This window comes from Bidens hawaiensis, unplaced genomic scaffold (assembly GCF_021521415.1).
Source record: "Bidens hawaiensis isolate Kalapana, Puna unplaced genomic scaffold, B.hawaiensis_p1.1 tig00037936_1, whole genome shotgun sequence".
Lineage (NCBI taxonomy): Eukaryota > Viridiplantae > Streptophyta > Magnoliopsida > Asterales > Asteraceae > Bidens > Bidens hawaiensis.
Window position 1 is genome coordinate 88,173 of NW_027496635.1, and position 25,778 is coordinate 113,950.

Genomic DNA, 25,778 nt, shown 5'->3' on the forward strand with positions numbered 1-25,778 from the left:
AACAAGACCTTAACATTTGAAGAAGAAAAAACAATGTTCTATAAAAAACCGACCCGGTTCAACCAAAGACCATCTTGTGGCCTCCACAGTTTACACTACCATTCACAAATGGTGACGAGTTCGGATACACTAAATTAATATGATCAAAATCAGCACTCACTCTAAAAAACCTCCGATACACCTGTCGAGTTATAGTGCTATCACAAGAGTATCTAAAACACGTGCGACAATACTAAAACAAATAGAACAAGTTAAACTAAATAACAAAGCTCCCGGAACTTAAAAAGAAAGTTGTGTAGGATGATCTTTGTGCATTGATGATTCGAAGCGAGTAATCGTGAAGTCATTCTGCCTCGAGCTCAGCTCCGAATTTCTCCAGCTGTTCAGCATCGTATTCCAGATCGCGGACTGTAGCATGGTTCACAGATCCATCATCCTCACTAGCATGAATTTGCCTACCTCCAAACCTAAACAATAGTTAAATAGTTGATTATAAGTTTGCATATTTAATATTTTCAAGAAAAGAAAAGAAAAAATAAATGACTCAAACGGGTCGAGCCGGCTCAAAAATGATTTAAAAATAAAAGGGGAATTTTTGGTACAAAGTTAGTTTTTTATAAATAACAGTGTGACAAAAGGTTAACAGTATTATAATTTTTGTTAAACTATAATAGATATGCAAAATTTACTGTTTCTTTAACAGTAGTTATGAGCTTGAGTCAAAGTTTATATGTTCTTGGCGCGTGCACGTATAATAAATTTTGATTTAAAAGTAAATAAAACCGAAAGAAAATTCAAAGGGAAGAACACGAGGGTACTTTGGTCATTTAACATATATAGAACTGAAAAAAAATTACCATCTTCCGTTCATCAACTCTATGCACTTGCGTGCATCTTGTCTGTCCTTGAATCTTACCAAAACAACCCCTTGAGGATGGTTCTCACAGACCTACAGAGTAACATACCAATATATGAAATATATATACATGATACTTATTAGCTAACTACAGTCCAAGTATTGTTGATAATTGTAACCAAATAAGAGAGAAAAAGAAATTATACCCTCACTGATTCAACCGCACCAAGCTTTGCACATTCCTCTTGAACATCTGCTGCTAATTCACCTTTCAGATTATCATCAGCCTACCATAATTGCATATCAATAATTGCATGTTAAAAATGTAAAAAAAAACTAATATTAAAAAAAAAGCGAAGACTATTACTAAACGTTACCCTCATTTCTGCTGGAGAGAACATATGTCTGAGAACAACAGTAGCTGGAATCAATAACTTCGAATCATCACGGCCACCTAAATTATAAAAAACAAAAAAAGGTCACCTGTTGGAAGTATTTTGTTCACTGAAACTTAGATTATGAATTTATGATGATAAAATAGATCAGCAAATAAACATTGTATTTTAGTAAAATACCCCAGCCAAGCATTTTGTGTTCAACTTTCTCAAGCTTCTTCTTTTTTCTTTTGTCCACTTGCTTTGCAACAAATTTTTCGCCTGAAAGAAACACGTTAAGTTATCAAAAAATACGCATCTTTGTCTAGGAAATTAGATTCTTATCCGAAAGAAATAGCCTAAATGAAAATAAGGTCAACACATCACCTAGAATGTCAGAAAACATTTATCAAGATATTAGAGTATTACTGAAATAATATGATTTTAGAAATTTAGGTCAACCCAGCCCGTTATGAACTGTTACAACCCCCCCCCCCCACCCTAAAAAAAAACCACTCAATTATGTTCGTACCTTTCTGCTCAAATTTAGCCGGTGTAACTGACATGTTAACGTTGTCACCGGGCCGTAAAGGAGACCCATCAAGAATTTGCATAGCCAAAGCAACCGAAGGTTCCTGGGTCAAAATAAAATAAGAAAAGGTTTATGTTTGTTCGGCATCAATGGTGCACATATTAATGTGACATACTAAGATTAGCATATAAAAAAATAAGAAATTATGGTTCTAAGGACAAAAAGAGTACCTTCATGTATGTAACAAGTGCATCGCCCTTTTTCCTGCCGGTTTCTTTGTCAACATAGATCTTCACACGAGGTTTCTTTGTTTCAGGATCCTATATTTCCAGAATAGGTATCTTTATATATGAAAATGTAAAATTAACAAATGGAAATTACAAATGTAAACTAGACCCAAAGACGCAAATGGAGATCACAAAACTACAATAGTAAAGAGTTACGAACCTCTTTAATGATCCCACACTTGGAAAATACCTCCACAACCTGAAATGTATTACCATAAGGTTATCATTGAAGAAAAAGAATTTTAGAAAACATTGTTCACGCATATCATGTCAAATTTGAGAACTCTATCACCACATACACTCATAATATTAAAGGATAGGTAGCCCCTAGAAAATTTACACCGTTTTGTTGTTAAAAGAGCATATTTTTCGTGTACGTTAAATCAACACCAATATATGCACCAAATTTTAGCATCAATTTTTTAACACTAGATAATTGATGTTACCTTTGTCTCAATTATATATGTTATAGCATTATAAACAAATAAACTAATTTAAAACGTACATCTACTTAATTATTTAATCAGCGTATTAATAACAAGGCTAAATAGATAATAAAAAACTTAAAACACATATATAAGGTAAGTTATTTTGAAGATAGAAATGAGATTCTTTTTCATAAATAAATTTTTACCTTTTAGTTATTTGTTTTTGATAAATATGTGAATTATATAATGTTGGTGTGAACTGTGATGTATAGTGTACACCAAGTTAATGTAGCATACACCCAATAAGACAGTTATTAACTTATAGTTACAAAAAATGTTAAAATGGCAATCAGCCGGTTCTAATATTCTGATAAAAGCGCACACTCTTATAAGTATAGATAGACTATTAAATCAAAAGGGAGCATGTGATAGCTGACTGTCTCTCCATGCTTCAATTAAGATATGAAAGAACTGAATGAATTCATTTATGTCTATTACCTCATCAAAGGTGACATCATCTGGCAGCCCGGTAACATATACATGTGTATTGACTTTTAACTCAAACCAGCTGTCAGGAGGTGGATTTGGTTCCTGAAATAACCAACAAAGAAGCCTATTTAAATGAAAAACAAGAAAACTAATCAGGTGCAATGGTGAAGCATCGCGATAGATATATTATAAGAGGCAGGCCCACATGCTATCAATCATTTTCAACTAGTGGAGGAAGCTTGACCCATTTACCTATAAATGGGTCAATTTGAGTTATATTTTATCTTTAGCGGATCAAATGAGTTATGCTAAAGAATTTGGCAAGCAATGGTCGGGTTAAAACTTGGAAGTATCTAAAGTGTATTAAAATGTATAAATACATCCTAAATCGCTTTATTCAAAAGATTTAACTATTTTTGTAATAAGCTTAGCACACTAACTTATATATAAGAATACAAAACAAACAGATAAAGCAGTGTTTGGGGGTCGGCCGCTTAAATCCATTCTGACCCATTAACCAACTGACAAACTCATTTTTCCACCTCTACCAGTAAGATGTAATGCATGAGAAATTGAAAACAAATATAGCACATGTGATGACAATTTGTACACGGACAAACTACTGAAAACAAAATGTCGTTAAACTGGTAGTGAAACAAGGCCATTACTTATAGATGGATCAATATGGGTTATGTTTGATCTCAGACGGGTCCCGTGAATTAAGAAAAAGAATATAAAAGAAAAGGGTCAAACACGTTGAAAGTCATCCGAAGTATATTCAGATGTATCAAAAACGCTTCATTATAAAACTTTGATTACTTTTTCTAGTGGAAGTTTAGAACAGTTTCGTAAGTCGACCGAACAACCCGTTGTTTTGACTTTTGACACATTTTATAAGTTTGACCTAGATCCATTTTGGCCAATTCTTTAACCCACCCAACACGCTTATTAAGCCACATCTGCCAATTAGTAATAAGAATGCATGAAAAAAGACCTTTTTCTCAGCAGATTTCTCAGGCAACTTCCTCTTCCCATTTGCTTTAACTGCTTCATTTGCATTATCTGAATCTTTTTTTACAGGGGCGTCAACATTTGATTCCGTATTAGTGTTGTTGTCTTTAACAAGGGCATCATTAGCTCCAATTGTAGGGAAAAGTTCTTCTTCTTGCTGAAATGTCATGATCTCAACATCAAAAGGTTCGCTTCCAGCAACTGTCTCCTATCATAAGTCATACACAGTGGATAAAATAGAAGTTAAACAATGGTCTCAAAATTGATATATAAAATCAATTAATAAACTAAGCACCTGCACAAAAGCTAAAATACTTATTCAATCATGAGTTAACTAAGACAGAAGAAAATATTGAAGCCCAAATGTTTGGTAACTATGATAAAGAAGTAGCAAAAAGCATTACTTCTAGATCACAAACATTATGTGACCCTTTTATATCCCTTTTTGTTAAAACTTTATCCCTAACCTATTAAGCCTATTAGAAATCAAACATGATGACTAAACTGTATACAAATGACTCAAAAAATGTCACACGTAATGTAAAGCAAAAAAGTTGGTTTAGTCAACTAACCTGAGGAACCCAAGCTCTAAGTGTCTTGTCCCACTTATACACAGTCCCATCATCATCAGTGAACTCCTCCTCGCCATCTGGCGGAGATGAAGGCCTCTCATCAGCAGCAGCAACCTCATTGTTTATAACCTCCGCCTCTGCACTTTTCACCTCGTTTTGCCACCTTTCAAACTCCTCATCAATGACAGTCGATGAAGGAACTGCAGATAACACAAACAACATCAACAAACACCAACATGAGATTAATCATAATGCTTATTAATGCATGCAAATAAGGTAAAAAAATAGAACTATAAATGTTGTACCCTGTTCAGAGGTGTCAGTAATCAGCCCTGGTACAGATGACACTGGCTGCCATTCACTCCTTCCTTCAGCCCATACAAGTGTGCTCTCTGTAATGTATCCACTAGAAAAATGCTCTGTGGATTGAAAAAAAGAATAATAATCTTGATTAGATGATTGAATATCTTCTATGAGCATCTGAAAATGACATTATTTGAAATTGTCACCCCAGAAACTTGATTATCATGCCTACTAGAATACTGGTATAGCCAAAATTCAAGATAGGGAGGAACTAATTTAAAAACTATTAACAATAATAATAAGGAATCTGGCATTTATCCATTTGTTTGACCAAATTTCAGATAAACTAGTGCAGAAATTGCATCTCTATTCTCAGGTTTGAAACTCAGTAAACACAAGCTAAAAGAGCACTAGTATGGATCTCTTTGGACTTTTAGTATCAAGAACAAAGTTACAAAATCCATCATATATAATTTATAACATATTTGACAATATTGAGCATAAAAGGTTTTATCAATTATAAGTTTATAGCATAGAATAATCTGATAAAGCAGGTGTGCTCAATTCCGCTAAATATCCGCAAAAAATGTGATATTAAGAACACAAACATGAATCATCAGCATTATTAACTGCCTGAAATAAGCACTCACCTCTCAACTCAGAAGCAGTATATGGACCTATATGCTGCTGATCTTCAGATAATATGAACCATCCCACTTCAGTCCCCATACCAAACGTCTCCTTAAACACCTGACGTAACACACTTCTAACTGTTCAAACACAAAAGTACACATGTTATACACAAAAATAAGGCAGCAAACGAGCCAAGTGGCTCACGAGCTAGTCGAGATCAGATCAATAAAACGCTCAAAGCGAACTGAGCTTTTTCAAATAAAGTTTGTTAGTTATTGAGCCCGAGCTAGTCGAGATCAAAGCAATAAAACGCTCAAAACGAATTGAGCTTTTTCAAGCTCGAGCCGAGCCCGAGCCTCAAATAAAGTTCATTAGTTATTGAGCCCGAGCTAGAGCCTTGTATAGAAGCTCATTTAGGCTTGTCAAGCCTACACAAGTGACAAGCCTATGTGTTTTTTAAACCTTCACCTTATTTTTCACTTCTATGTATTAATTTCACATTGCACAACCGAGCTCAAGCCAAGCTAGGCCCGTAACTCGTCTAAGGTTTTTATCAAAATATATAAAAGTAATTAAAAACATATATCAATTATTAATAAATAACAAACAAGAAGAGCCAGAGCCGGAGCCAAGTCCAAGCTTTACAAAACGTCTAACGAACCAAGCTCAAACTTTAGAAAAATAGCTCAAAACAAGCTCGGGCTCAAGCTCTGGCTCGTTTAAGGTACTACACAAGCTCAAGCCGAGATTAGGCTCGTTTAAGAGGCTTTTTATCATATAAAGTTTGTATCAAAATATATAGAAGTAATTAAAATCGTATATATTTATAAATAGCAGATGAACAGAGTCTGTGCTTGGCAAAACGTCTCACAAGCGGAGCTCGAGCTTTCGCTTTAGAAAACGAGCTCGAAACGAGCCGAGCTCAAGCATTAGTAAGTCAAAATGAGCCGAATTCGAGCCTAGTCAAGCTTGAGCTCGGCTCGTTTACATCCCTATGACACAAATTCACATAAAAACGAAGCTCAATTGCGTACATAAATAAAACCTAATGAAACTGCCTTAGTTAATCTGTTACACTCGTCAAATTAACCTAACACACTTCAAACTGCTCATACACACAATTACAAACTTATACACACAAATATATACAAATTAACAGAAACACGAAGCTCGAGTGCATACATAAACTAAACCTAATGAGATTGCTGAGGCTAATCTGTTAATCGGTTATTCGTTCGATTGTGAAATATATATAGATTGAATGCTTATGGATGTGGTACGATTAATAATAATAAAGTGAAATGAAAGTAATTTGATGAAATTAGGGTTTGACGCCGGAAATTTGAACCATACCTTGTTAGTGGAAACTGTAATAATAATAAGACCTCGAATCTTCGCCTCACTCCGATTCAGTTATGTTGCATACTTGCATACCATACAAATGTAAAAAAAAAAAAAGAACCTTCTTAAAGTTGTTTAGGGGTTGTTTGCAAACATTTTATTTTATCTTTTGTACAACCTACTCAGCTGGGTGATTTCTAATTAGATTATATTGTCTTAATCAGGTCCACGTTGGCTTTAAAGTTTGGCATGAGCGTTTCCTTAGGAAATCATATCGTCGGTTGCGACTTGACAGTCGCTGTGTCGCTATAAGAGCAGAACTCTATGGCGTAACACACAATGAGACGAAAACCCGGGGTGGGCTCGAGGTTCTAACTGATAACCTCACAAGACCTAGCTCAAGTGGAGGGTCGAACTTGGGTCTCCATTGAAAAACTCAAGCTTCCTACCACTAGACCACAAGTGGTGAATGAACAGTTCGAACATGTTATTGGGTTTGGAAATCGTGTCCAGACTTAGGAGCGTCCCTTAGGCTATGTGTTGTGAAGGGGCTACAAAATGGGACGACTTGCGTCATGTGACGCCCAGTCAGCAAATGTTGGGTTTTGTTTTAGGGGTGTAATGGTGTTGTAGCCCTGAATATATATATATGTGTGTGTTTGTGTGCGCGCGCGTGTGTGTGTCTCACATATAATAATAATAATAATAATAATAAACACAAACCAGGCGACAAATAGTCGTCGCACCCCAACCCCCCCCCCCCCTTCGCCCCTTTGTCACCGGGGGGAGAGGGGGCGGTGTTCGCCAAAAAAACGCCCCCTTTTGCTTTGTTTTGTCACCCCACCACGTGTGGCCTTATACACAAACCAGTACGTTAACACATCTTTAAGAAGTAATAAAATCCATTCAAGGGCTATCCAAACACGCAGGGTAACCACAAACCCGAAACCAAGTCCAAACTATGTTTATACAACTTGTCTAGGTGTTATATGCTACCATTATGCTACAACCCGAACCATACATGTTTATATGTTAAAGGCATGATTACCTTAGATTACTCAAAAGATACGTGTGTTAGAATAATCGACTTTGACACATGTTCACCCCACTTCACACAACCTGTGTGTGTTATGTGATACCAATAGGACTATAACGGAGGACGTTCATGCTTATAGGATCATAATAATTTTTTTTTCTCATATTATTAAACTTATATATTGTCGGCTCTTATATATGCTTAATTTGATCATTTGACTTAAAACCGATTTATGACACAATAGTTATTAAATGATACTGATATGATCAGCATATGTTCAGAAAACTTATATGTTCTTATAAACTTATTATATGGAGACTCTTATGTTCATGATCAAGTCGGCATTTTATTGCATTTTAAACCATTATCATATCGGGTCAAGTTATTCTACAAAGGGGAACAAAAATAAGAATGATGATAAGAATTTATATCCACACAAAAAACCTCTAAAAAAACTAAAATAAAAAAAATTCATAACTCGAAATTTAATAAAAAAATGAAAAAAGTAAAAAACACAAAAATGTTTCCACCGTGTTTCTCGTTCTCATAAAAAACAATGATAAGTAAAAAAGTCGTTGTGTCTTTTTGTTTATCATTGTGTTTTGTGTTTATTTTCGTCATTGATTGTGTCTTTTTTCCTTGACATCGTGTCTTTTTTTCTTTATATTGTGTTATAATACTCAACATTGTGCTAGATTTTGTTCGTCATTGTGTTAAACATTGCGATTTATTGTGTCTTTTTTAGTTATAATTGTGTTTTATTTCATTTTCGTCATTGTGTCTGTGATCTCGGCATTGTGTCTTTTCGTCGATTTTTTTGTATTTATTTTTAATGGGAATGATGGCGAAAACATTTTAGTTTTTTCATTTTTTATATATAAATTCAATTATATTTTTTTAAGGGGTTTTTTAAATAGTCGCAAATCTTTCTCACACTTCTCATTTTTGTCTCTTTTTATATTTTAACTTTACCCTTATCATGTAATCGATTTTATCAAAGGCATATGATTTAAATATTTTTTTATAATTTTCTAAACTTTAAAGTAACAGTACACCTGTTTAGCCTAACTGGCCCAAAAACGGCCCACTAACCCACCGAGAGTCCATTAAACATTTTTTTTCACATAAACCTTAGGCAGTTAAGCTTAATAAGACCATGTGTACTGCAAACATTATGTTTGCGTTATGGGTTGAAAACGCGGGGGTACACCGCCCCCCCTGCGTTATGTGATGTTGTTTTTTTGGTGCGTTGTATACAAAACGCGCAAATGGCACACAAATCAAAAAAATATTACCGTTATATATATAATCGTTGAGAATAAAAAAAATATTTCTTTATATATTAAACCAACTAATTCCCAATCAAAACTCATCAAATTTATAAAACTTTTCTTTTAACTCTACAACTCTATAATTCCTTTAAACAAAATTCACTATATATGGATCCTCCATCTATATATAAACAGTTTTTCGGGCCCGACCAACAAGCCGAGGACGTGGAGGAGGAACAGGCGGTTACGAGTGCGATTATGCTCGCGACACAGTATATGAGTTCCGTTACGGGTGCGATTAGCTCTCCACCCCCCGTTTCAACAAGAGCATATATCGAACGAGATCGTGCCGAAGCCAACAACCGGTTGATGGCAGATTACTTCTCCGACACGCCGAGATACAAGAACCCGAAGACCTTTAGGCGTCGTTTTCGGATGTCTAAAAATTTATTTATGCGCATCACCAATTATTTGGAGCGTGAGTTTGATTACTTTAAGCAAAAGCCTGACGCTCTAGGGACGCTAGGATTCACGGCTATTCAGAAGGCTACGTCAGCCGTGCACCTGCTCGACTACGGAAACACGACCGACATCAACGACGATTATTTAAAGATGGCCGAAAAAACAACCCGGGACACCTTGGAGTATTTTTGTTACGGTACGTTTTGTTTTTTTTTAAATAGTTTATCACTTGTTTACTGTGATCATTTATTTTATAAAAATTTTGTAAAATATAGGAATATTTAAACTATATGGACCACATTATCTGAGAGAGCCCAACGTTAACGATCTACAACGTCTTTACGAGGCACATACAAGGGTGCATGGTTTCCCCGGCATGATAGGAAGTGTAGATTGCATGCCTTGGGAATGGGCTAATTGTCCAACTGCATGGCGAGATCAATTCACACGAGGTGACCAAAAGGGACCAACGGTCAGCCTTCAAGCGATCGCTTCATACGACCTTTGGATTTGGTCGGCATTCTTTGGTGTTCTCGGTTCCAACAATGACATAACCGTCTTAGAGCAGTCTCCTGTGATGGAGAGTTACATATCTGGGTCCGTTCCCGTCGCTTCGTTTTGGGCTAACGATAACTTCTACGATCATGGGTGCTATCTGGGTGATGGAATATATCCAGAGTTCGCGATAATTGTTAAAACATTCAGAGACCCGATTGATGAAAAAAGACAGTATTTTAAAAAAGTGCAAGAGTCTGCGAGAAAGGATATCGAGAGGTGTTTTGGTGTTCTTCAACAACGATGGCATTATGTTAAAAATCCTTGTCGTTTGTGGTCTTTAGAAAGAATGAGATGTGCTATGTATGCGTGTATCATAATGCATAACATGATCATCGAGGACGAGGGAAGAGCAATATGTCCAACTTTCATACCGGACCCGGATCCACCACGGACTCCGGCAAGTATGGAGCAACGACTTGAAAACTCGGATTCCGTGCGGTCAAGAGAGATACATAACGCACTAAAGGAGGATTTGGTCCAACATCTTTGGATGTATCGGCCTCTGCCTGGTGAAAACGATGATCAAAACGAGGGCAACAATGAAGACGATGATGAAGACAACGACGACGATGGCGAATACGATGAAAACGACGACGAGGACGACGACGAAGAGGGCGAAGACGACGAAGAGGGCAAAGACGACGACGACAACAACGACGAATAGTTTTTTTTTTATTTTCTTGTAATATTTATTTAATAAAATATTATTGTTATTTGATTATTCTTATTAAAAAATAAAAAAAACAAACAAAAACTGTAAAAGTGACTGGGCGCCACGTGGCGCATAACCCCTGGATGTGGAGAGTTATGACTACAGCCTGTTTTTGTACAAAACCATAACTCTGACTGGGCGCCACGTGGCGCATAACCACTGGATGTGAAACTTTATGATTACACATGGTCTAACCTTTTAAAATATTTTGATCAAGTGAAATTAAAAAGAGGGGGGGGGGGGTGTTAAATTGTGCATAACGTGCCCAATAGCATTTCCTCTTACCTTTTTATAGTCAAAGACATACAAATACATTCAGAACCAATAAGTTCATCAAATGTCCATACATTTTCCGCTGTCTCCTCTCCTAAACATACTTATCGGACATTGTTCTAATCAAATAGGTAGCAACCACTTGTCAGTAATGAATTGGCTCGGCGGAACCGGCAACAAACAAGATGGGATTTCCAGTCTGACCTGACGGTTTTTTATTTATATTGATTTTTATTAAATGTTTGTTGTGAAAGGGGCTTTAAAGCCAATTATCAGCGTCACATATGTTGCGAGGCTTTAAGTCACTTCACTATAAAGTCATGTTGTGGTTTTGAATTCCCTTTCAAGTTAAGATAAACATTTTTATTTTATTTCTTTACAGAATTATAAACACGATAAAATAAAATTATAACATTAGTCTTGTACGTGGTTGTGAGCCCGGATGTGGTTTTAAATCCCCTTTCAAGTTAACATTTTTAACTACTTTTTTAATAAAATTAAACAACACAATAAAATAAAATGTAAATAAAAATATAACACTAGTCTTGTCATGTTCATGAGTAACTTGACGATCCCGTTCAAGTGGATGTCGTCTAGGACGTGGTTGTGAGCTTTCACATTGGTCGACTAATAGTTGAGCAGCCTCTCAAACTGTAGCAAACAACACATCATCCCTTGGTTCCAAATAAAAAAGAAGTGTTGGTGTCGGTGTAATAAATGTCAGGTATCGAATAGTAGGAGTCAATACTTTTGTAAAATGTTTTTTTTGTAAAGAGATGGATAGAAGAATGGGAAGTTTGAGTTATATATATTTTTATAAAATAGATTTAAAAATTAATGTTTTTTTTTAAATTAATGTCTGGGATTAATGGTTGGCCACACCTCACCCTCCAACAGCACATGTCGTCACGTTTTCGATTCGTCAGATGCCGTCCACCCCAAAACGCTCAGGTCGACATTGCCACGCCATGTCACCCAACCCAGGCACACCCAACAACCTTATAAAAGATAAGGCGGTCTTAGTCTATATGTACTGAGCCTACAAAATGGTCAATTTAGGCGATATTCAGGCAACAACACCCCCCAAACACCGGCGATAAAAGGGGCGACAAATATTTGTCACTTGGTGATGAACGGAAATAATAATAAAATAATAATGTGATCATCGGTAGCCCTCCACGTGTGAAAATCGCCCCTACACCACCATTACACATCTAAAACAAAAAATACTCATTTGCTGACTATACGTCACATGTCACTTATCCCCCGTCACACATAGCCTTATAGATAAAGAAGAAGACAACGACGATGATAGGAGATGACACAGAAAAAAAATAGTAAAGGTAAAGGCTATCATACTAGGCCGATTGTGTTGTAAAATTACGAGTCAAACTATGAAATTATTGCATGTGTTACATTTTAAACGACTATAAGAAAAAATCATCTCACTTATATAGACTATGTGTAGTAGATGAGCTACAAAATGAGACGAATTACGCCATGTGGCAAATAATGAGTTTTTGTTTTAGGAGTGTAATGGTGTTGTAGCCTCTTGAACTTAAACATATATATATATATGTATGTATATATATCACACACACGTATCATTATAATAATAATAAAACCAAAGCTTGAACGGATGACAAATTCTCCTCACCGAGCCCCTTTTCGCCCCTTTTGTCTCCCACGGGGGCGGTGTTCGCGCCCCATTCCGCCCAATATTGCAGCCCACTACACGTAGCCTTACGAGAGGGGCCTGACTTTTAAAATGATTGGACATTTAAGGAATTACAAAAACTTGGATCACATAATTGAGAATGGACAGTGATTGTTAGTTAAAACTTGACGCTGGTTTAGATGTAACAAAACATATATATGTGAGTTAATAGCGTAGAAGAGTATATAACAAACATTTTTATGTTTGCAAACATAGTAATGCTCGGTATATGAAGTCTGGGTTTGGGCTTGATTACACCCAACTCACATTGACCTTTTTTTTTCTAAAACAAATTTATTTGTTGGTCGAGAAACTCGAACCTAAACTCTTAAGTGCTTAAGGGACTTTGTGTTAGTCACTGCATCATCAATCTCAGGACACTTGCTTTAAGCTTTAACACTTGCTTTATACGAGTGAGGATTACAAATTATATGGTATGATTATAAGTTGTTTTGAGTTAAAGAAAGACAAAATGTTTTATTAAAAATTAAATTTATTATTACACTGTTCACGACGTATAAGTTTTTTATATTTTTTTAAGTGACTAATGATATAAAAAGTTATTATTTAACTAAAGAAGAAAGAAAATGTAGTCTAATTATATGAATATGAATAAGGAATTGACTGAGCATTTAAGTTATTCATTAAAATTATCAGCCCGTTTCCTATATTTTTACGAGAGAGATTTGTAAATTATATGATATAGTTATACGAGTAGAGAAAAGTGAAAATGTTTTAGTCCGTATTAAAATTTAAATCTAGGGTTACATTGTTTACATCATATAATTTTTTAATATTTTTTTTAAAGTGATTGTGGTTAAAGGATAAAGAAAAGATAAAGATAAAAACATAAAAAATATTATATAATTAATCCGAAAAATTAATGTATTGAGTTGTAGTAAGGATGAACGTTTTCAGTATCGATACCGATTGCTACCGGTCCGGGTACCAGATTATCACCGAATCGATACCAAATTTTGAGTTTTTGGTAGTGATACTTGTACGGTTCAGTACAATATTTTACACTAAATAATATTTCAAATACACGGGCGGCAAAAACAAGTTTCGAAATCTCAAAAAATTAAGCGGCACAACACCCGCCATTAACATTTCATCTACGCGGGAATATCAATCCAATACCCTAATTTTAGCTTCCCAATAAACACACACACTATTAACCTTCTGTATCTCATTTCACCCAAACCCTAGAACACACATAACTCCGTGTACCGTTCAATTCGCCACGATTAATCTGCAAATTTGTACAATTGAAGCTTAGTTTGATGGCAGACGCGATGGTTATCGATGCCGTTAAGAAATCGGCGAAGCGAAAGCGAGCCAACGATGAGCTTAGAACAACGAGTGGAGCGAATTAGTGTTTTACGTAATGAGATTGATAGTTTAATTAAGTATTATAATCAACAGTTTGATGTAGCTAATGTAAGGCAATTGATTAATGTGGCTTCTTCGGTTACGGTCGGTTCGATGAGTAATGCGGTGATTGCGTGTTTGATGGAGGAGAGTAGGTTATCGTTATCGAAGCTTGTGGAGTCGGTTTACGACGCGGTGAAGGCGAGTGATGGATCGGTGAGTTTGGTGGCGGTGAAGAGTAGTGTGATATTGATTGGGCAGAGAGTGTGTTATGGGGTTCGGGATCCGAATGCGGATGTGTTGGAGGATGAATCTGGTGCTTGCCGTGTTGGGAGGTATAAATTGAAAATAAAGTTTGTGTTTTTAATAGTTTGCATTTACCGAATTAGTGAATTGAATTAAGTGATTTGCAATCTTTTTTTGTGTTATTTGGTGCTAATTTTATATGTTTAGGACTTTAGGTTTTGGGGATTTATAAAGGGATGCCGTGAATTGCTTATACGAGCTATTTATTTGATTATTAGTGAGTGAAATGAATTAGGATGAGCTCGGTTCCTGATCCCGGTTTCTTAAAATCTCGGTACCGGTACCAATATTGCAAAATCTTGGTTTGGTACTGAAAGCTAGAATTTGGGAATACCGGTACTTAATTGGTACAGATACATGTTTGCTCATTTTTAGGCAATGCGTATTGGAGCGATAATTTGCTCAATTTTGAGCGATAAGTAGAGAGCGCACCGCCAGAAGGGTTAAGAAAACACAATATTTTAATGTTATGTGTGTGGTATGTATATGCATGTATGCATATTGGGCTACAAAACCATTACACTTTTAAAAGAAAAACCCACCTTTTGCTGACTTGGTGTCACATGGCACAAATCGCCCCATTTTGTAGCCCCTTCATTACACATGGCCTTAGAATGATTTGACTCAAAAGCAGTGTGAGCTTTGAATTTGATTATTTCATACTACTTTTTTAAAAACTTAATTATCACATAAGCAGTTTTAGTATTTATTCCTAAACACGCCTGGACTATACGAAGTAAGTGAAAATTGTCAAATTGGTTTTACAGTTTATGATTCTATATGCATTATGTTTTTGGTTTTTATGGTTTGGATTCTGTGAATATTGCAATGACACTCATACATTGACTGCACACATGTGGTATCAGTCTGTTACTATATATTTTTGGCATGCGATTTTATCTATTTAGGTTTTTGCATCTTTATTGTAATTTTATTTTGTTGATGGCTTGATGCTTTTTTCATTATTGTGTCATGTATTTTTAGTGTCTTTCTAACTTTGTTAACTGCTGTTGGCTCTGTAGACAAGAGATCTCAAACTGCTTCCAAAATCATCTCGTGGTGCACTTAAAATTCGAAGGATCTGTCGAAAGAAGATTCATGAGAGGATAACTGCTGTTTCCGGTTAGTATTTAATTGTTTTCTACTAAAATTTTAATTTGATGTAATGCTTATCTAATGACATTGGTTGTTCATTTCAGCTGTTATAACTGAGTTGATGAAGCCAGATAACACTTCAAATGGCGGGCAAAAGATAATGAAAGCATCCGAAAGGCTTAGTAAAGTATTAAATGAAGCAGAAATTCGTTCATTGGTTGAAAACATGGAAAAGAAAAATGGTGCTGATGTGTAAGTATTTTATTTTTTGCTTTAATGTTTATATTGTTTATTATGTTATACTAATTTATAATTGTTTACTTTTATTCATGATTATAGTGCTGAAAAAGATGTGAAGCGAGAAGAAAAACTAGCAGTGAAACAATTAGAGAAAAATAAATGTGAAGCTGAGAAAGAGAAAATTAGAATGGAGCGGGAACTTTTGAAGGAAAAGTTGCAAAATGTAAGTTAAATTATGGCTTTTTACATGTTCTCATCCGTGTCATGCGGTTCAAGATTTTGGTTACACTTGCATATTTATTGTTTTTGATTGGGAATTTAATTGCAGGAAAAAGAGCAGAAACGGTTGCAAGATGAAGCAGAAAAAGAAGAAAAACGGCGTGAAAATGAAATAAAAAAACAGTTAAAAAAGCAACAGGAAGAAGCAGAGAAAGAACAAAGGCATCTTGAAAAAGAAGAAGCTGAACAAAAAAAGCAACTTGCTTTGAAGAAACAAGCATCAATCTTGGAACGATTCCTTATAAAAAGCAAAAGCAGCTCACCTACGCAGGTTGAGCAGTCGACAATTAAAGAATCTGCTACCTCCATTCCCTCTGCCCCAAAAGAAAATGTTCTTGTTTCAGTAATTCAGTCAATGGACAATGCTCTAACATCAAAAGAAGAGTTTGATGCAAAGGAATTATGGAAGTAAGTTCCTTTTCTGTTCTTAAGTGTGGCACTTTTGACCTTTAAATGAGAAAACATGTTGTTTTGTTTATGGTATTAATCCTGTAGATTTCTATATTTATATGTAAAATAAATAAACAGGCAAAAAAATGTTAACATGATAACACGTCTATTAAATTTTTTTACAGTGTTATAATTGGTATTGATGTAATATTTTTTAAATATTTAGAGTACACTTGGATTCTTGGCATCAATTTAGTCACTCTAGTAGCAGAAAACGGGTCTGGGGAACCAGGCGGACCCCAAAAAACAGTTTTGGTCAAGGAGCTTAAGCTACCCAATAAGGGTGAAGATGACCCGGTTGTAGAGAAATTTGATGACGGTTGGATTGAAAACGAATCAAAAGGTAATGCAAGCCCAGATGGTTCGGTTTCTGGTCGCAAGAAACTGAGACGCCGTAAGCAGTTGCTACAGTTTGATAAGAGTCACAGACCTGCATTTTATGGTTACTGGCCCAATAAAAGGTATGTCGTAGAGTCTTTTGTTACTAGGGAAACATAATTATAGTTGCTGATTGGATTTGCTTGTGTTTTTGTAATTTTTCAGCAATGTTGTTAGAGCTCGTTGCCCTTTTGTCAAGGACCCGGAACTGGATTATGAGATTGACAGTGATGAAGAATGGGAAGAGGTATTTATTCATTATTAAGATTATTCAGTACTTTTTCAATGAATTAATGCACTAAATATGTACATGTTATAATTAGTAATTGTGTTATTTACTAAGTTCATTGTAAAATTGGTAATTAGTATGTTGAAAATTTTAAAGTTATAGTTTCAGTACTGGCTTAAGCACCAAGATAATTGCATAATTACAATAATATAGGTTTACCATGTTCAAATTTTTTACTGTTAACATCAAGAAAACTTGTGTCTACAGATGGGAAACAAACTTGGTAATAACTCGTTTTGTGCCACATTTAGTTTTGCGTATATGCAGATTAATACATGAACATCCATTACAATTTTTAGTTTTGTTTATATTTATTCAAATAAAAGTTTACAATTTTGGGTTATGTTTTATCTCATCAAATGTGTCAAGTCAACAGTTTATTTTCTATTGTTGACTCAGTTGAAAGTAATCTGAAGTGATATTTGATGAATACAATCTCCTGAGTCTTTTTATTTTATGCTTTGTGCCATTGTTGTAACGGTTAGTATAGTTCTTGTATAACGATGATGTTTATCATACTATATCATTCTAACTTTTCTACTATGATATAGGAAGAACCCGGGGAAAGTTTATCTGATTGTGAAAAGGAAGAAGATGATGAAACTATGGAGGATAATTTATCAAAAGCCGAGGATGAAGATGAAAGTGAAGATGGGTTTTTTGTACCTGATGGATATCTTTCCGAAAATGAGGTAATTTTTAGTCTCTTCAGTTTTTTATTAAAATTATTTTTATGCTATTTTTTTACAAGAATAAATGTAAGTTATTTTGGTTATTCACATCAAGTAGTGATTATTTGATGTATGGTAACAAAATTAAATCATATATATTTTTTCATATGTTTTAGCCCTGCTTGCGGTGCGCAGATATGATGTATATATGTGTGAACCCTCGGGTGGGCAAAAGTGAAATTGCACTAATTTTGACGTTATTTTACTAATCTCGTGAAAATAACGTTAAAAGTGACGGACGGTTAATCAGGCATCATGTAGTGGCGTTGATAGCTGAAAGATAAGGGTACATGCACCGATCAGTTGGTGTCCCGATGATTGAGTGCTATGTGCCTTATGTCCAAGGCTTGATGCAAAACTACTATCGAGCCGGGGGTCTCACCGGAAGCAGCCTCTCTATCCCAATGGGGTAGAGGTAAGGCTGCCTACATCTTACCCTCCTCAGACCCTACCATAGCTTTGCTATTGGTGGGATATACTGAGTACGATGATGATGATTTTTTCATATGTTTTAACCATTTTTACTGCAGGGAGTTGAGGTTGACAGAATGGACCACACTGAAATAACTGTGGATGGCAAAAGTTCTCATAACCATGTCCAAAGCGAAACCGAGGAGTTTACTATACTATTCAAACAGTTAAAGCACCTCAACATTTTGACAGAACATGCTATTAAGAAAAACAAGCCATTAGTAATTTCAAATTTAATGCATGAAAAATCGAAGTCAAGCACAAACTTGGCATTGACTCAAGACCGCTCAGAAAGCGAGCGAATGTGCTTGCAAGCTCTGAGTTTTTGTGTTTTTCCTGTGGGCCCGTCTATCGAGATATTGTCTGGTGTTGATGCTCAGGAAGAGGTACAAGAAGACTGCCCTTCAAGTAGCAAAAGCAATGCTGTTCCAGCTGCAAGTGGGACTGCCACCGCCATCTCAGATGCAGATTTACCAGAAATTGTAAGTGCATGGAAATTGTATATTAGTCTAAAGGAGGCAAACCGAGTGGGTCAAAATGGGTATTTTTTTGGGTTGGGTTGGGTTGATTCAGATATGTTTTGACTGACTGGTTACATTTCTTAGAATAGTTTGTTTTGAATACTGTTATAATTGGAAAATTGCATAAAAAGTTAACATAATTATGATAAATATAACAAATCTTTAAAGACCAAAGATTAATATTTATGCCAAAATCACCCCATCTAAAAGTTAGCTGATTTTATCAATCTTTAAAAAAATTGTTTTTATTTACACTAATAATCTAATTTTCAATAAAACTATTAGTAAGGTGTATGAATTAAAATAAACGTTGGTCTTTTTCTTTTCTAGCTTATATTTAAATTTATGCATTTGACTTATCAAAAAGGGGTTTAAGTTCATTGTTTGATGCATATAATATTTCAGTTTCTATCATTCAGTTTTGCCCACACGGGATTAACAAAGTGGTAAACACTTTGCGCGTAAAGTTTCCAAATATCTCAAAATCTCAGTTGGCAAGTAAAGTTCGTGAGATATCCGTTTTTGCAGACAACCGATGGCAGGTTTGTAATTGCTTATACTTTTATTTTGTTTAGCCTTTTGATTCACTTTCTGTCATGTAATATTATTAGCAAAAGCTTGGGATTTGAAAGATTGTCTAAACTCTACATTATGGCTTATTTTGCAGGTCAAAAAAGATATACTAGAAAAATTAGGCTTATCTACATCTCCAGGTACTAATTCAAGCAACTTTGCTTTTTTATATCCGCTAAACGAATCAAGATTTGATTTTATATGTTAAATTATAATTTTATGCAATAAACGATACTTTTTTTAATGACTTTCATATGCGTGTGCATAAGTTGGCTTCGGGCTTAAACTAGTTTTTTAAAGCCGTTTTTTTTTATTTTTTTATTTTTTAGTAAAACGTGACCTGAGTTGATGCATTTGGGACTTAACGTTGGACCTAAATTTCTTTCGTTAATGATTAATTGATTATTACACACTTGGAACTAAAATCTTTGGGCTACACAGTTTATTAATTTCTTACAAATTACTTAATTTGTTTTTTCGGCTTTTAGTTGATAGCAAAACTGAAACCAAACAGAAAAATCAGTTTCTAAAAAACTTTGTTTTCATGCACACTCCTAGACTCTCAACTATTTCTTTAAAACAATTTATTTACTTTCATCATTCATATGTTCTGTATTCTTTTATTTCAATACAGAGAAAACAATAAGACGGACGAAATCTATAGCCGCGTTCTTCTCAAAACGGTGTCTGCCGCCTACTGGTAAAACAACGAACCCTAACCAAGTCTCTCCACAACCGATGGAAAAAGGTTCAGCAGCTGTTGAAATGCAGACAGATGAACACATACAATAAACAGTAGTTAGATTCTTCATGTATGTTGTGTTTTGGTTTCTGTTGGTGGATTATAATAATGATTATTACAAATTGGACACCTTCATATAACCATGATTTTTTTGGTCATGTAAAAACAATGGTTTCATGGTTTATGTGCATTCTGTATTTGTGGGCATATTTATACTTTTGATGTCATCTTGTGCATTGATTTGAAATTAGTATAGGGGCGCAAAGTTGGTTTGGTTATGAGGCTTAACAACAACCATAATCGAGTTTTGGTTACGGTGTTACAAACTGTGTTATAGACACTTGTGTCATAAATTTAAAATTCGAAGCTATAAATGGAGGTATAAAATTTAGAAAAACATAAACATACAGGATTCGGATTCGGTTGAAGTCGGTTGACAAAGACACATTATCCGTTACAATAACTGGATGGTTAGTTAATTAGATTCACTTAAACCATAATTGTCGATTTTGTTCAGTTATAGTTAATTTTGGTTAATGATTTGGCTTTTGGATATGGTTTTGATTTTTGCTCACCACTAAATTACATGTTGAGAACCAAAAACGAAAAAATAGAAAAACTTGATATTGGTTATAATTTTAGTGTTATATTTTAACATTTGTTTAAGAGTAAAGTGTTATTTTTGTCCCTGAGATTTTGTCAGTCATGCGAGTTTCGTCCAAAATGTATGTTTTTTGCATATGAAACCTTTTGTTGCCAATTTCATCCAAATCACTAATTCGGTCAGTTTTTAACGTTAAATTATGGGTATTTTTGGTCTTTTCAGTTGAATTATTATTTTATTCATTTTAGAACCCCATTATTATTATTATTATTAAAACCAAAACAAAATAAAAGTTTGATCTTCAAAAAAATTCCTTTACATAAAAAACCAATATACATTTCTTTACACATTACTATGAACAGAAAAAAAAAATAAACTTTTGCCACCGCTTACTAATGTATTACTATTTTAGTAGCTATTATAAACATCAGCAACACAAAAACCGGCACATTTGCACGACTTGAACCCGCCCATGTAATATCATGAGCGCCAACCTCGTACACCATACCCGTCTCTTCATCTCTCACTTTAATACTCGACGAGCCTGAAATAAAACAACAAAATGCCAGATAATAAGTTAATGCAATAATATTTTGGCAGGTCAACCCATTCTAATCGGGTTTGACTTGTTGACCCGTGCTAATAGAAGAGATGGTGCACTTACAATTATAGTCGGTCCATCCGATGCTTTGATCTTCCATGTTATATGTAACTAACTTATCTGTCATTACAATATCTGCATACAAAACACATATATAAAAATAATAAAAAAACCCACAAATTTTATAAATATTATTAGTTAAGCATTTAAACAATTTATCATAATTTCATGGATATTTCCGTCTAACCTCCCAACAAGATCGCGTTTCCTTCCATCGGATGCAGGCTCAAAAAACCAATGCACCAATAGTTATGCTGAAAATACAATGCAACGCAAATGTTAACTACAAAAATTAAAATATAGTTTGTTTATTTTAAAAAACACGATCATATACCCGAGTTTGAAGATATACTGATGCGGATAAACTCTCAACTTAACAGCATTCGCAAAGTGAAACGTGATAGTCGGGAAACTCTCATCCAAGCTGCAATATCAAATACAAATTCTATGTTAAAAATGATTAATATCAAGAAAGCTTTAAAATATCGACTATATTATTAAAAACTTAAAATTAAATAATCGGAACTAAAAAAACCTTACTTCTCGACGCGCGTGTAACACTTGAACTTGCGATCGACTATGTGAATGCCCGCATTCGGTTGTGCAGCCATAATCTAGGTCAAATAGTCAACAACGAGAAAAAAATTAAATATTAATAAATTTATAACGTCCAAAAAAAGTTAATATTTTAGTTACCTTTTCCATTAAATGACTGTAAACTGGTTCAGGAAAATAAGCCAAAGTTGTACCGCTATCAATTATTGTTCCTCGTTTCTCTACGCTGTTGAACATATATAATGGAAGATTTACAAACTCATGGCCCACTTGAATTGCTTTAATTTCTATATTGTAATTGTGCCCTACAATGTAGATTAAAATGTAATCAATATTTATTATAGCAATATAAAGATAATAAAAAGTACATTCTTTAATATTTAAAAAATAGAAAGCTTACATATTACGCAACATTGGTGTTGAATTTACTTTCGGGTGCACAACTTCTCCAATGGCAAAGATCCCGCCTTTAGAACCCGATAAACAATGTGAAAACATCTTTTTTCACCTTTTTAGATGACGCGAGTTGCGATATCATCGATGAGTTTAGATTGCCCGAAACCTAAATCCCATCAAGGGCTTGTTTCCTATCACTTAAACCCCCCGATTGTCTCGCTCCACACCTATTTTAGATTACAAGATTATGAACTTACACATATTTAAATATGAAAAATGACATTTTTATAGATTATTAAGTTACTTAATTTCTTTTTATATATGGCAATCTTCAACCATGAAAGCACAACTTGCTTTAACATACTACATTTTAAAAACAGTTAACATGGTCAAAGTAATCTTCAACTTTCACCCGAATAAGACCTGTTTGACCCGAAAGTTTTTTATTTAATTAACATTTATTTTCACATGTTAATAATTAATTTACATTTTAAAGCAAAAGTACAAATTTTTATAATAAAATGACATTGTAATTATAAAATGTCACGTCGATTTCTATTTTAGTTTTAAACTTTGGCATAAGATACCCAACCGTACATAAAATATGTTTTTAAAAAGTAAATAAAATTTAAATGCGCAACACGTCAGCCCGCCCATTTCAACCCAGTCACACCCCGTTTAGCTAAATAGTTTCGCAGGTTCTATCTGAACCCGCTTATACCAAACCTAAACCTGCAAATTTCGTATTAGGTTTGTATCGTGTACAAAAATTCATACCCTTATTTGTTTATTTTCAAACTTTAAGGATTTTTTTTCCAACGAAAAAATATAAAATAAAAAATACAGTTACATGCAATAAATTTAAAAATAAGAACTGTACACTATTAATGTAAGTATTAACTCACCCGAACCTAATGCTCCCTATCATATTCGAGGTCTTAAGATTCCCGGATATTTTGTTAAGTTGCACAATATCGCTAAACAAAATAACCGGTTGTTGTGCTTCCATCACCGTACCGCACACGATATGTACACCGCATCCCATAAACACACATATTATTGGAGTGATCAAGTGTCTTTGTGCAAAAATCTTCCACACACTTAACGGGTCTTGAACTTGACGACTGTTGTGGGTCGTACAGCGTGAGTGGGACCTGAAAAAGGGAAGCAAATAAATCTAGTATACATAAACTGTAAACAAGCAAGCTTGACTAGGTTCGAGCTTGAGCTCAGGTTGCTTACTATTTATTAATTAATTATATACTTTTTAATTATTTTTATCTATTTGTAACTATTTTTAGAGATTTATACAATTATAATTTTATATGTACCAAAAACATATATCATTAGTTATTTTTATCATAATATTATAAATAACATTAGTTATTCAATAAATATATATTAAATAAAAGTTAAATAAACAACAAGCTAGCTTAAGCTTGTGAGCCAGCTCGAGCTCGAGCTCGGTCTCGTTTACTAAACAAGCTAACTTTTACTCTTTTAGGCTTAATTTGAATGTTTTTGTGAGCTGATCTCGAGTAACTCACTAGTAGTCTAACTTGTTCACAACATGGAAATATTACAAGGAAACTTACTCCAAGATCACTTGTTTTGGGACAGTTGACACATCCTGCACAATTCACCCACAAGATATCGCTCCCGGTATCGATTTGCACATGATAATCCCTGGGAGGATTCCCTAGTTGGATCTTTGTGTAGTATAATCTGGTATAAGATTGAAAAAATAATATAACCAAAATTTTAGACAAAAAATCATAGTTAAAAAACAGTTGAAACACGTAGACAAGCATTTAATACAATAACAAATATTCAATTGTCAACTTTCTACTTTTAGTCCTTTTTTATTTATAATTATAATTATATAAAACATTGCAAAAGTCATGATTTAGCTACACCATCCTCTTTTGATTTCACATCATCAAACGACCAACCACAAAACACTCACACGACTTTCTTGAGAAAAGAAAAGTTAAACTTTGAAAATTATTGGTCAGAATGGTCGTTTGAACAATATCTGAAAGACATTTCTGACTATAGGAGGCTAAACTAGCAAAAATTGTTGGTTAGAATGGCGGTAAAACTTAAATTTGTTTTTTTTGTCAAAACCTCCATCTGATGTATATCCGGACAGGGGTAAAACTTAAATTTGTTTTTTTTTTCTTTTTTGTCAAAACCGTCATCTGATGTATATCCGGACAACGATAAAACTTAAACTTGTTTTTTTTTCTCAAACCACCATCTGATGTGTATCCGGACAATGGTAAAACTTAAACTTGTTTTTTTTCCTCAAACCACCATCTGATGTGTATCCGGACGCCGGTAAAACTTAAATTTGTTTTTTTTTTTTGTCAAAACCCGCCATCTGATGTCTATCCGGACAGCCTATGAAATAGTGTGAGATTAGATATCAGGCGCGATGTGTGTAAGTGGGTCCCGGTTAAATTAATTTTTATTTTATGTGTGTGTGAAAGAGAGAGAGAGAGTTTACGCAATGGACGAGGGACTAGTATCCCCACCAATACGAAGATCAACACCAGCGAGAATTCGGCGACGATGTGTATCATGATTCATGTAAGCAGTCCACGACCTATTTTTCGACACGAAACTTGTGATGCACCTTGAACACTACATTTGCATCCACAAAAGTACCAACTTCAACAACAACAACAACCGCGGAAACAAACACACAAATCACAAGAACAAGACCGAGATTACGCCCCTCCATTTCGAAAACCGATTACGATTCTTTCACAGATCACAATAAGTTGAAATGATTGTTTAATTTTGCATGTAGTAGTATGAAACTATGGCTGAATTTATAGCAAAGATAATATTGATACACAACTGTAATGTGACCAACTAAAGCCATAAATAGAGCAAAAGAGATAAGTGTTAATTCACATTTCTTATGTCATCATCACCGCTTGCTTTCCAACATGTTTACTATGTTTAGCATGCATACCATGCAACAAGATAAGTAATTGATATATATATATAACGGAGAAAGTTAACATACAAATTAAATTAACGTGCTAATTATGAGAATTAATTAGTGTAACTATAGTGTAGTGTAATTACAATTACACTACGATGCATACCACCGTCTTCCTCGTTCTAAAAAAAAGAAAGAAATAAAAAGACACAGTGCTAAGGAAAAAAAAACGTTGTGTCTTTTTACTTATTATTACGTTTTTTTGTTTATTTTTGTAACTTGATTGTGTCTTTTTTTTCTTGATATTG

At 34.4% G+C, this 25,778-nt stretch overlaps 2 protein-coding genes and 2 pseudogenes across 7 annotated transcripts; 1 reads left to right on the top strand and 3 right to left on the bottom strand.

The window, feature by feature from the left end:
* Nucleotides 1-140: 140 nt before the first annotated feature.
* On the bottom strand, nucleotides 141-6,944 carry LOC143589850 (splicing factor U2AF-associated protein 2-like). Of its 3 annotated transcripts, none has more exons than XM_077070490.1 (14): nucleotides 6,839-6,944; nucleotides 5,503-5,622; nucleotides 4,855-4,968; nucleotides 4,550-4,749; nucleotides 3,961-4,185; nucleotides 2,976-3,068; nucleotides 2,210-2,248; nucleotides 1,993-2,082; nucleotides 1,763-1,865; nucleotides 1,432-1,512; nucleotides 1,234-1,310; nucleotides 1,063-1,143; nucleotides 858-949; nucleotides 141-467 (listed from the first exon to the last, which is right to left on the bottom strand). In XM_077070490.1, exons 2-14 carry the CDS (start codon nucleotides 5,579-5,581, stop codon nucleotides 344-346), a joined length of 1,398 nt encoding a protein of 465 aa, XP_076926605.1. In that variant the 5' UTR covers nucleotides 5,582-5,622; nucleotides 6,839-6,944; the 3' UTR covers nucleotides 141-343. The 3 variants fall into 3 exon arrangements, with proteins under 3 accessions (XP_076926605.1, XP_076926607.1, XP_076926606.1); XM_077070492.1 differs by having other exon boundaries at nucleotides 5,503-5,602; nucleotides 6,839-6,919; XM_077070491.1 differs by lacking the exon at nucleotides 6,839-6,944 and adding an exon at nucleotides 6,520-6,537.
* Nucleotides 6,945-13,908: 6,964 nt separating this feature from the next.
* LOC143589852 (chromatin assembly factor 1 subunit FAS1-like) lies at nucleotides 13,909-20,453 on the top strand (annotated as a pseudogene). Its single transcript, XR_013145361.1, has 12 exons — nucleotides 13,909-14,561; nucleotides 15,555-15,654; nucleotides 15,732-15,879; nucleotides 15,967-16,090; nucleotides 16,196-16,554; nucleotides 16,763-17,057; nucleotides 17,140-17,221; nucleotides 17,815-17,955; nucleotides 18,525-18,951; nucleotides 19,392-19,528; nucleotides 19,654-19,699; nucleotides 20,194-20,453. The product of XR_013145361.1 is annotated as a chromatin assembly factor 1 subunit FAS1-like (transcript).
* Nucleotides 20,454-21,212: 759 nt separating this feature from the next.
* On the bottom strand, nucleotides 21,213-22,387 carry LOC143589858 (aspartic proteinase 36-like). 2 transcript variants are annotated; one of them, XM_077070500.1, is made up of 4 exons: nucleotides 22,263-22,387; nucleotides 21,754-22,180; nucleotides 21,570-21,641; nucleotides 21,213-21,449 (listed from the first exon to the last, which is right to left on the bottom strand). In XM_077070500.1, exons 2-4 carry the CDS (start codon nucleotides 21,779-21,781, stop codon nucleotides 21,298-21,300), a joined length of 252 nt encoding a protein of 83 aa, XP_076926615.1. In that variant the 5' UTR covers nucleotides 21,782-22,180; nucleotides 22,263-22,387; the 3' UTR covers nucleotides 21,213-21,297. The 2 variants fall into 2 exon arrangements, with proteins under 2 accessions (XP_076926615.1, XP_076926614.1); XM_077070499.1 differs by having other exon boundaries at nucleotides 21,754-22,387.
* On the bottom strand, nucleotides 21,793-25,295 carry LOC143589848 (aspartic proteinase 39-like; annotated as a pseudogene). Its single transcript, XR_013145360.1, has 8 exons — nucleotides 25,027-25,295; nucleotides 24,113-24,242; nucleotides 23,423-23,671; nucleotides 22,522-22,744; nucleotides 22,263-22,347; nucleotides 22,107-22,180; nucleotides 21,901-21,990; nucleotides 21,793-21,820 (listed from the first exon to the last, which is right to left on the bottom strand). The product of XR_013145360.1 is annotated as an aspartic proteinase 39-like (transcript).
* Nucleotides 25,296-25,778: the final 483 nt, after the last annotated feature.

Excerpts from the sequence above, each read along its gene's own strand:
- LOC143589850 (XM_077070490.1), bottom strand. The coding sequence starts at position 5,581 with ATGGGGACTGAAGTGGGATGGTTCATATTATCTGAAGATCAGCAGCAT. Across the intron at positions 2,083-2,209 it reads AGTGTGGGATCATTAAAGAG|GATCCTGAAACAAAGAAACC; the intron begins GTTCGTAACTCT and ends CTGGAAATATAG. Across the intron at positions 950-1,062 it reads GTGCGGTTGAATCAGTGAGG|GTCTGTGAGAACCATCCTCA; the intron begins GTATAATTTCTT and ends GTTACTCTGTAG.
- LOC143589858 (XM_077070500.1), bottom strand. The coding sequence starts at position 21,781 with ATGGAAGGAAACGCGATCTTGTTGGGAG. Across the intron at positions 21,642-21,753 it reads AAACGCGATCTTGTTGGGAG|ATATTGTAATGACAGATAAG; the intron begins GTTAGACGGAAA and ends TTTTGTATGCAG. Across the intron at positions 21,450-21,569 it reads CGGATGGACCGACTATAATT|GCTCGTCGAGTATTAAAGTG; the intron begins GTAAGTGCACCA and ends GTTTTATTTCAG.